Source organism: Podarcis bocagei (genome assembly GCF_964188305.1).
Source record: "Podarcis bocagei genome assembly, chromosome: W".
NCBI lineage: Eukaryota > Metazoa > Chordata > Lepidosauria > Squamata > Lacertidae > Podarcis > Podarcis bocagei.
Window position 1 is genome coordinate 33,197,171 of NC_138131.1, and position 11,604 is coordinate 33,208,774.

General features: G+C 50.7%; 1 protein-coding gene across 1 annotated transcript in view; it reads right to left on the bottom strand.

The window, feature by feature from the left end:
• LOC308577903 (uncharacterized protein) overlaps positions 1-3,639 on the bottom strand; it is a 238,824-nt gene extending 235,185 nt beyond the window's left edge. Inside the window, exon 1 of the mRNA XM_081178275.1 lies at positions 2,729-3,639. Within this exon, the coding sequence (XP_081034401.1) occupies positions 2,729-3,487 (759 nt within the window). The 5' untranslated portion in view covers positions 3,488-3,639. The remainder of the gene's footprint in view (positions 1-2,728) is intronic.
• Between the last annotated feature and the right edge of the window lie 7,965 nt (positions 3,640-11,604).

Sequence of the window (11,604 nt, forward strand, 5' to 3'; positions counted from 1 at the left end):
CAGCGGGGCTCCGGCCAGTCGTTGAGCTGGGGGTGCTGTGCTGTGCTAGGAGGAATGTGGCAAGGCGGTACTCCCAATCCCCTTGCGTCATGCGGCGAAGGGTGTCCTTGGTGGTCCGCACCATGCGTTCTGCTTGGCCATTGGTGGCAGGGTGGAATGGCGCCGAACGGATGTGGCGAATGGCGTTCTGCGCTGTGAAGGTTTGGAATTCTCCTGACGTAAATGCAGTCCCGTTGTCTGAGACGAGAGTGTCAGGGAGCCCGTGGGTTGCAAACAGCCTGCGTAGTACCCGGATGGCTGCGGATGTGGAAGTGGACGGTACCAGTGCGACTTCCAGCCATTTGGTGTAGGAGTCCACCACTATGAAGAATGTTTTCCCCTGAAAGGGGCCAGCGAAGTCCACATGCAGGCGTGACCATGGTGCTCGGGCGGACTCCCAGGACTGGACTGGGGCCCTTGGGGGATCTGGGCGGGATTCTTGGCAGGCCTGGCAGTGTTTGACCCAGGCCTCTATCTCTCCATCGATCCCTGGCCACCACACATAACTCCTGGCAAGGGCCTTCATTCTTACTACTCCTGGATGTGTCTCATGTAGGGCTGTGAGGACCCTTTTGCGGAGGGGCTGGGGAACAACGACTCTGCTTCCCCATAACAGGCACCCCTTGTGGGCCGACAGTTCATGTTTGCGGGTTGTGTAGCCGGCGAATTCTGGCCCGGGGCTGCTGCTGGGCCATCCCCTCCACACCCAGTCCAGGACCCGGGAGATGACCCTATCTTTCTTGGAATGGTGTGCAACTTCTTGTGCCTGAATGGGGCGGTCGGGAAGCAGCTCCAGGCTCATAACCTCTTGTGCAGGTGCTGGGTCAGGGCCTGTTTCCGGTAGTGGTAGCCTGCTGAGGGCGTCCGCATGGCCCATCGCCTTCCCAGGTCGGTGAATCAGTGCATACTGGTAGCTGGCAAGGAAAATTGACCATCTGAGGACGCGAGGGGACAGCACTTGGGGGGTCTGCTTTTCAGGGGCAAACAAGCCAAGCAACGGCTTGTGGTCAGTCACCACGGTGAAGGGCCGCCCGTACAAGAAATCATGGAATTTTTTTACTCCCTTCACAATTGCCAGCCCCTCCTTGTCGATTTGCGAGTAGTTCCGCTCGGTTGCGTTGAGTGTCTGGGAAAAGTACGCCACCGGTACCTCTCTTCCATCCGGGATTTGGTGCCCCAGGACAGCGCCAATGCCATAGGGTGAGGCGTCGCATGCTAGCACCACCGGCAGCCTCTCGTCGAAGTGTGCCAAGACCGAGTTTGAGACAAGCAAGTCCTTGACTGCCTGGAATGCAGCCTCCTGGCGCTGGCCCCACACCCAAGGGGCCCGCTTGTCCAGGAGTCTGTGTAGGGGCTCCGCTACCGCCGCCTTGTGGGGAAGGAAGGAATGGTAAAAGTTCAATAGTCCCAAGAAGGCCTGAAGTTCAGTCTTGCTCTTGGGCGCTGGGGCATCACAAATGGCCCGTACCTTGTCCCCAGTCGGGTGGACCCCTTCTGCGTCCACCATAAATCCCAGAAAGTCCACCTGAGGCACTCCTAGTAGACATTTTTCCCGCTTCACCTTGAGACCCGCCGTCTGGAAACGGTGCAGAACGGTGCGGAGGCGGTCCTCAAACTCCTCTGGTGTGGGCCCGGCAATCAACACATCATCGAAGAAGGGGGTGACGCCAGGAATCCCTTTAAGGAGCGAGTCCATTAGATTCTGGAATATGCCTGGTGCCACGCTGACACCGAATTGCAGCCGCTTTACCCTGAACGCTCCTCTGTGCGTCACAATTGTCTGTGCCTCTGCTGTGGCTTCATCTACTGGCAGCTGTTGATATGCTTGGGCCAAGTCCAGTTTGCCAAAAATTTTCGACCCAGCCAGGGTGGCAAGGACATGGCTGACCACTGGCACTGGGTATGCATGGGCCGTGAGGGCCTTGTTTATGGTACATTTGTAGTCTGCGCAGATGCGGACCGAACCATTAGGCTTGACGGGTGTGACGATTGGGGTTTCCCAGGGGGCATTAGGCACCGGCTCCAGCACTCCTTGCTCCACAAGCCGGTCCAATTCCTCGTCTATACGGGGTTTCAGGGCGAACGGGACTCGGCGGGCCTTGAGCCTGACCGGTCGTACTGCGGGGTCAAGCTGTAGCGCAATGGGGGGGCCCGTATACTGTCCCAATTTCCCGTCGAAAACCCCTGGAAATTCCTTGCATATGGCGTCCACGTCCACTTGTAAGCTAGTGTGGTTCACCCCGGTGACAGCTAGCCCCAGTGGTCCAAACCATGCCAATCCCAGTAAGCTAATGTAGGGGCCCTTGACCACAAGCAAGTCCAGTTGCCGAGTCCGCCCTCGGTATTGCACCCTGAAGGTCCCCACCCCCATTGTAGGGACCTTACGTTTCTGGAAGTCCCGTAGGGTGAATGGGGCCGGCCTGAGTTTGGGACCCCCAGTAGGACACAGTTTCCTTAAGGTCCTTGCTGAGATTATGGATAGAGTTGAACCTGTGTCAAGCTCCATGCGGCATGGGGCCCCCTCTATCTGTACCTCTACATAAATTTTCTCTACGTTGGGTTGGGGCAACTGGTATACCTGGCAGTCCGTGAGCTCCGTCGAGTTGCCTTGGTGCGTTGGGCCCCGGGACCTGGGGCTCTTGGATTGGTCATCTGATGCCTGGCGTTCGGTGGGCCGAGCTCGACACACCCGGGCGATGTGTCCCAATTTTCTGCACTGCCTGCACTCTGCGTTGCGGAAACGGCAGGTCCTCCTCTCGTGACTTTCCCCACAGCTTGCGCAGTTCCCTCCTTCTTGTCGAGGCAGCTGTGGTCTGTGCGCTGCTTGAGTGCGCTGCTGTACTCGGTGCACCTCCTCCCTGTCGGATCCTGAGTCGTCGGTGAGGTCTTCGTGGTGGACCCCTGGTTGGGATGGCAGGCTCGGCCGTGCCTCTTGCGTCGACCTCTCGGCAGCTTCCGTTGCCAGGGCCTCCTCCAGAGCGACCTGGAACGTTAGGTCCTTCTTAGCGTAGAGGCGTCGTTGCAGCTTCTCATCCTTCAGGCCACCGACGAGGCGGTCACGAAGCATGTTCTCCAGCTCTGAGAAGTTGCAGAACCGGGCGGCTTGGCGGAGAGAGGTCACAAACCCAGTTATGGTTTCCCCAGGGGCTTGCCGCTTTGCATAGAAGGCATTTCGACGAGCCACCACTGAGGGCTGCGGCGAAAAGTGCCCCTTCAGCTGTTCCATTATTGTTTTGTATGGAACAGTAGTGACGTCTTCAGGTGCAAGGAGAGCCCGGGCGACTTCAAACGTCTCCTCTCCGCAGACGCTGAAGAATATCGCCCTCTTCTTGGCGTCTTCTTCATCGGTGACCCCTTTGGCTTCTAGGAGGAAGGTGATACGGGAGGCGTACGCTTCCCAGTCTCCAGATGCTGGGTTGAACGGCGAGAAGCTGCTGTCGGTTGCCATTCTGAGTTCCTTGTGTCCCGGAGCTGAAGCCTGGATACACGGTGCGAGGCAGCGGTGCGGCAGGTGGCGGTGCTGCGGTGCTGTGTGTGGCAGTCAGCTCAGCGGGATCCCACCTTCGTCGCCAGTGAAATATACTCAGAGTCGCAAAGTGATTTCATGCTCTTTATTCGGCTCATAGTGGTGAGGAGGAATGAATGAATGAATGTCCCCTCAAGGTATCTGCTTTATATACATTATTTACACAATGGGCTGCACATGATTGGTTAATTCTGGAATTCTACTGTAAGCCAATCAGGTTGTGGATTCACTTATATCTGGAGCATGATTGGGTGGTTCCTGCCAACCAATCATACTGCTGCATTGTTCTTGGACCAATCAGACTGCTGCATTCTGAATCCTATTGTTCTAGGACCAATCAGACTGCTGTAATTTGGATCCTATTGTTCTAGGACCAATCAGACTGCTGCAGTTTGGATCCTATTCAACTCAGTACATAACACAAGGAATAAATCAAAGGGGTTCCTCCCTTCCGTGGAGTTTATGCAGATACACATTCCCAGGCAATCAAGGCCAGATAACATCACTGAGGGAATGCACATAACTTCGGACCTGGGTGTCAAACCTTCCATTAATTCAGGGGTTTCCTTTCCCATAATAAACCTTTCACACCCTGGGTGTCTGTTAGTCTGAGGTTAAAGGGACAGAACTTATTTCCAATGGTCCTTGTGGCTTGTTGGCTACCCACAAGGCCTCACTCTCGTTGCTTGACCAAGGAATAGCTTCTAAACAAACACTAACTTTACTACACCAATAGTCAGCATGGATTTCTGAAAAATAAGTCATGTCAGACTAACCTGATCTCGTTTTTTGACAGAATTACAAGCCTGGTAGATGAAGGGAACGCAGTGGATGTAGCCTATCTTGATTTCAGCAAGGCATTTGACAAGGTGCCCCATGATATTCTTGTAAAGAAGCTGGTAAAATGCGGTCTTGACTATGCTACCACTCAGTGGATTTGTAACTGGCTGACTGACCGAACCCAAAGGGTGCTCATCAATGGTTCCTCTTCATCCTGGAGAAGAGTGACTAGTGGGGTGCCACAGGGTTCTGTCTTGGGCCCGGTCTTATTCAACATCTTTATCAACGACTTGGATGATGGAATCAAGGGCATCCTGATCAAATTTGCAGATGACACCAAACTGGGAGGGGTGGCTAACACCCCAGAGGACAGGACCACACTTCAAAACGACCTTGACAGATTAGAGAACTGGGCAAAAACAAACAAGATGAATTTTAACAGGGAGAAATGTAAAGTACTGCACTTGGGCAAAAAAAAAATGAGAGGCACAAATACAAGATGGGTGACACCTGGCTTGAGAGCAGTACATGTGAAAAGGATCTAGGAGTTTTGGTTGACCACAAACTTGACATGAGCCAACAGTGTGACGCGGCAGCTAAAAAAGCCAATGCAATTCTGGGCTGCATCAATAGGAGTATAGCATCTAGATCAAGGGAAGTAATAGTGCCACTGTATTCTGCTCTGGTCAGACCTCACCTGGAGTACTGTGTCCAGTTCTGGGCACCACAGTTCAAGAAGGACACTGACAAACTGGAACGTGTCCAGAGGAGGGCAACCAAAATGGTTAAAGGCCTGGAAACGATGCCTTATGAGGAACGGCTAAGGGAGCTGGGCATGTTTAGCCTGGAGAAGAGGAGGTTAAGGGGTGATATGATAGCCATGTTCAAATATATAAAAGGATGTCACATAGAGGAGGGAGAAAGGTTGTTTTCTGCTGCTCCAGAGAAGCGGACACGGAGCAATGGATCCAAACTACAAGAAAGAAGATTCCACCTAAACATTAGGAAGAACTTCCTGACAGTAAGAGCTGTTCGACAGTGGAATTTGCTGCCAAGGATTGTGGTGGAGTCTCCTACTTTGGAGGTCTTTAAGCAGAGGCTTGACAACCATATGTCAGGAGTGCTCTGATGGTGTTTCCTGCTTGGCAGGGGGTTGGATTCGATGGCCCTTGTGGTCTCTTCCCACTCTATGATTCTATGATACAGCATGATCACATCTTAAGCGCAGAGGCATATCTAGGGGTTCTCTATGTAGAGGTGAAGGGGGTAAGGTCCTGAAAACTGCTGCTACTTAGGGGTCTAAAACAGATACATTTTTACTTAGCTTTAACACACTTACAACTGTTATTTTATAGTGCAGAGCAACAGGGACAGAAGGAACCATGAGAGAAGCGATGACTGACTTCACGGTTTTTCCCACATAATGGTTTTTTACACGGCACGCACACACATTGTGATTAATATTATGGCACTGTTACCATGCTGTGGACTTCAAACTTATTTCCTCACCCCCAAATGTATTGATACATTGCCCAGCCTTAAAGTATGTGTGTATGCTCTGTGCAAAAATCACCATGCGATTTTTGCTGGCGCTCACGCCCCCCCCCCCGGTGGCCACCCAACCAGGTGCCGCGGAGGGGGCGTGTTCAGCAGCCTTTTGCTGCAGCGCCAGCCACTCCCTGGCCTCATTCCTCATCGTCGTCCCGTCGCGAGTCAGGATCCGCTGCTTGCAGGGAAGTATTCTGCTTGGCCGGCTTTCCCTCTACCTCCTTCCTATACTGCCGGTTCCTTTGTTGTTGGTTTTCCCTCTCCTGCCTTCCTTACACTTTTGTGTTTTCCCTGACTCGATATCCCGTTAGCCAATTTGACCCTCTCACCCCTTTCGCCAGATTATTTTCCAGATTATTTGCCACATTGAGTTGTGTTGGTGTGCTACTTGGTGCTGCCCCCCGCGGCAGCGTTGCAGGCTGCTGTATCCCACGTGGATTTCTAACGTCCCTGAGTAAGTTCTCAGTGTGGTGGTGTGCATCTCTAGCTATTCAGGAGTCCATTGCACCGCTCGTATTTAGGGCAGCGGCGCGATCTCCGGGCAGCCCGACCTGCGGTCTGCCACTGTGTGGGTAAGTGTGGGACGAGTTTTTCCTTCGCTTGGCAGCGCGTTCGCTCAGCAGCCTGATTTTAGGTATCCCTTCCTGTAGTTGAGTGCGTGAGGACTGTTACCTTTACCCGGCAGTGTGTTTACTCGGCAGCCGATCGGGGGGGGCACTGTGTGAGTGAGTGTGTGCCGGCTTTTTGCTTTATTTGTGCCGGTTCGTTTTAAAGGCCCGACCTGGGGCCGTCACTGCAGGCGCGGGTGTATTTGCTTTATTTCGCTAACAATTACAATTGGATTCTGGTCGTTGATGATTTTAGTACTCTTTATTTGGTTTCCGCAGCGCTTTTGTTTGCCCTAGCCACGTGGCGCTAATTTTTATCGGCACACTACTGTACGCAGCCCGCTGAATAACCAATGGGCGCGTTGTCTCTGCGTTGTGCGCTATGAGCAGTTGCTAAATAAATCCCTATCCCCACATTCATTTTTAAGCCAGGCTGCTAGGCAGCGCCATCAAGCACCCCGCAGCGGTGTGTGTGCGTGGTGCTGTGATTTTGGAGCGTATGTGGTGTGGGGGAAGTGTGTGTGGTGTGCGTAAGCTGACCCTTTGTTTGCTTGCTGCTGTTTAAGTCCCCTTTTCGTTGCTTAAAGCCGCACGGCTTTGTGCTTTCCCCCCTCCAACGTTTTACAACAAACCCACTGGCCTCCTTTTAGTTAGGAATTTGAATGGTGGTTTTCACTGGTCTTGTTGTGGAATTACTATAGGCAATTGTTAAAGCTTCTCACGTGTGTTTGAAATCTCCAGCCGGTACTTTTCGTTAAAGGGTGTTTGTTGAGGGGCTTCGCTTAGCCAGACCGTTTCTGTCTCTGAAACTGGCTGTTGAACAGGGAATCTACTCACCTACTCCCCCCTCCCTGCTTTTGGGTCCTTTATTTCTTTCATTTCGTTCAAGACCACCGGGGCTCTGAGTTTTGGTCCCCTCCCCCCCCCTCACCCTAGGTTTTCCGAGTGACTCATGCTGCTATTGTGCTGTTGACCGGCAAGAAATATAGTGGCTAACGACCGATAGTTAAGGGCGTATTTCCTGCAGCTGAACTCTTTGTGTTAACTTTTGTTCTAGCAGCCGAAGGATCGCTATTGTTGTCAGGTTGCCCGGCAACTGATCAACTTGCAGTTTCCTGTTTGCATAGCTTGGAGAAACTTAGCAGTAGGGAGCCATTGTTTATTGTTCGTATAGCAAAGTGGAGCTTAGCAGATTTAGTTGAAGTTTTAGCTGGGTTAACCACCATAGGGAGTGGCTTCTCTTATTTAGCTGCGACTCAGTTTACTTCTGTGTTAATTGCTCAGCATCTGATTATTTTACTAGCGGGGTACATTGACTTTATTGTACTGTGTTTATACAGTTGAGAATATTACTGTACTTGAAGGAAGTTTATTTTGACAGCACCTCTTGAGCAGCAACAGCTATATTCTATCTTATTGGGACTGAATAATAGCATCATTTAAAACAGCATCATTAAAAAATTGGCAATTTTGTAATAAATATCAACAGCAGTAATAAATATCAAGAGCAATAGTTTATTGGTTATCCAGTCAATTGTACCCAAGTTAATTCCAAATTCTGCGATTTCATTGTAAACAATACTGACAATTGATCACAATAATTACTAATCAATTAGCTATAATAACAACATAAGTTTAATTTCAAATAAGAATAAGAATAATAAATATTGTTAACTAATCTAATCAATATTTTGGAAAATAATAATAATAATAAACAAGTTTAGAAAATAATAATAAATAATAATATATTATAACAATAAATAATAATAATAATAAATAAAATAAACTTAATAATAATAATAATAATAATAATAATAATAATAATAATAATAATAATAATAATAATTTTATAAATAGATACGAATAGTCATAAATAAATTTAAGTTTCTATATAAATATATATACACACACCCACACCCACACACCCACCCACACACTAACAGCTGTTAGATTAGTATTGTATAAAGCGCATCCCATGGCTCCTAAGAGAAAGCGCACGTCTGAAGCTGCACGCAATACATCAGGAAGCACATCCCGGGGACAACAGGGCAATAGTAATAATCAAAAGCCCATCTCCCACTTCCTCAACACTTTTAGATCATTTATCGACGATTATGAACAACGCTTCCCCGACGTGAACCCCAACCCCCCCTCTTCTCCTGATGTCATCCCGGATACTCAGGTGGTTCCAGAGAGTTCACGATCTTCCCAATGGGAGGAACTACCTAGTACATTGGCCGCCCTCTTTAATGATTCTCAGTTGGCAGAGGCGGCTGCGAATTCCAGCTCAGAACCGGTTCGGACCAGGTCCCAGTCACAGGCTTCGGCATCCGCGTCTCGTGTTCGGGGGAGAAAGCGACATCTAAGTCTACTCGCAATAACAATCTTGTTGCCCCTAGCTCTTCTAATCGCTCACAGGACAAGTGGCTCAGGGCACAGTCGCCTGATTCAGTGTCTTCTTCGGCGGCAGAGGACGAGCAACAGGAGGTGGAGGAGGACACCGCCGTAGCGTCGGTGGAGAAGCCTTCGGGTAAGAGGCGCGAGAAGAAGAAGCACACATGTAGGAGAAGCAGGTCGAGGAAGGACGACACGGACGATGATACAGGTACTTCTTCTTCCGAGTATGATAGCGATGCGTCCCTGGGTTCCTACTGGGAAAAAGGCGAGGAAGTGTCCGGTCTTCTGGACTGGACGCTCTCTAGGAGGGCCAATTGCCACCTGAAAAAGTTTGGGGGAACCCAGGAGTGGAAGGATGGGGCTCTGGTAAAGGACGCCACCACATCCACCTATTCAACTTCAGATGTTATACCAGGTGATCATCTATCTCCTAAATTACGTGCAAAAATCTTAAATGGAGAGTTTGTTGACATGTTTAAGTTAGTTCCTCCTGGAGAGGAGTTTGGTAGGGGCGAAAAGAGGCCTTCCCATGGGAAGAGAAGGAGCAAGTACCCTTCTGTGCCTAGGACATTTGAAAACTGGCTCGATGGTTTTCAGGCCTTTATGGGGATGATTGTTGCTGCCTATCCCAAGCGGGCGGTTCACCTTGTTGCTTACCTTTCGCATATCCGTACGGCTTGCGCCCTCTCAGGGGAGGCCGCCGCCATAAGCTATGACAAGAAGTTTAGAAGGAAGGCTTCTAGGATCCCGTTAGCACGCTGGGATCAGATCGAGAACGGCATCTGGTTGGTAGCTGTTGGTCCATACGTAGAGAAGAAACCAGTCGACTCATATCGATCGGCCAGGACCAAGCAAAGAAGGGATTTCAAGCGCAGGGTATGCTGGGAGTACAATAAAGGGTTTTGCCAAAGGCCATCTTGTAAATACCCGCACGAATGCGAAAGAGGCACTGGGGCTCACCCTGTAACATCTTGCTTTAAGGGGAGGAAGCAGCCCTTTCGTGGAGGCCGGGGGTTCCATCATTCCAGTTCCAGGGGAGCCCCCATGGCAGGGAACAGAAGATGAAGTAGTTCTGGAATTGGCATTTTCCCCCATCAAGCTCGCCCCCCCCTTTGCAACCTTCTGTCCTTTTACCCGGATAAAAATGCAGCTTCCTACCTCCGGGAAGGATTTTCCAGCGGGTTTAGAATCCCTATTGCAGGTTCTTTGATAGCAAAAGATTCCCCCAATCAAAAGTCAGTTAGAGAGAGACCGGAAGTCGCAGAGAGAAAGATTGCCAAGGAAGTGAGCGCTGGCAGGGTAGCAGGCCCGTTTGACAGACCCCCTATCCCCAACTTACACGTATCACCATTAGGCATCGTCCCCAAGAAGACCCCCGGGGAATTTAGGCTCATTCACAATCTTTCTTATCCGAAGGGCGGCTCGGTTAACGACGCCATCCCGCAAGAGTTATGCACGGTAAAATACGCCTCCTTTGACCAGGCAGTTAAACTAATCCAGAGTTTTGGTCGCGGGGCACTTTTAGCAAAGTGCGATATTGAATCGGCCTTCCGCCTTTTGCCAGTGCACCCCAGTGACTTCTGGTTGCTGGGTTTCAAATTTCAAGGGAAATACTACATTGACAGGGCCATGCCAATGGGCTGCGCAGTAGCCTGTTCGGCATTCGAAACTTTCAGCACATTCTTGGACTGGGCCTTGCGTTTTAGGACCAATTGCATTGGGGTAACGCACTATCTGGATGATTTTCTCTTCGTGGGAAAGTCCAACACGGGGGAATGCGCCTCCTTGCTTGGGGCCTTCTCAGCTCTGGCCCAGGACTTGGGTGTTCCCCTCGCAGCCGAAAAGACCGAGGGACTGGCCACACACCTCACGTACCTGGGTATCGAGTTGGATACAATGGCCCAGTCATCCCGCCTACCTGAGGAAAAAATTGACGCCCTTAAAGAAATAATCCGAGACGCCCTTACCCTAAGGAAGATCACCCTTAGACAAATTCAGTCCCTATTAGGTCATTTTAACTTCGCTTGCAGGGTAGTTTCCCCCGGTCGCCCCTTCTGCGCTCGCCTAACCAGGCTGTCAGTTGGTCTCAGACACCCACACCACAGGGTCCGTCTGCCCAAGTCGGTTAAGGCTGACCTGAAGGTGTGGGTGACATTTTTGGAAAACTACAATGGGGTATCTCTATGGCAGAATGTTTTAAATTTGTCATCAGACTTCCAGGTCCAATCAGACGCGGCTGGGTCTCTAGGCTTTGGCTTGTACTTCAGTTCTGAAAAGAACTGTTTGGCGCGGTGTGCAAAGCTGTATGGCCATTGAAAGAACCAGGAAACTCGTAAATCAGGCGGTAGCCCATTGGGTGCGCTTTATGTATGGCCGAGTCATTTATCATGACCGTATCCGGATCGGCGACCAAGCTTTATACCAGAATGACGGTGTCCACCTATCGGATCTGGGGAACGACATTTGGTTAGCTAGTGTCATCAAAAGCATCTGGGATTGGGGACTTCCGGGTTAGCGCGATCGACCAATGGCGGATTCCCTCCGAGCTCCGGAGGGAATCGGCTCCGCAGGATTTGGGTCTAGCCGCTGTGGCGACGCGGGGACCCTTAAAAATCACAGGCGGTGAAGCCTGTGAACCTGGTGACTCGGCAGGCACCATTTGCGCCCCCCCGACCCACGAAGGAGCCTTTTTAAAGGCTTTGGAAC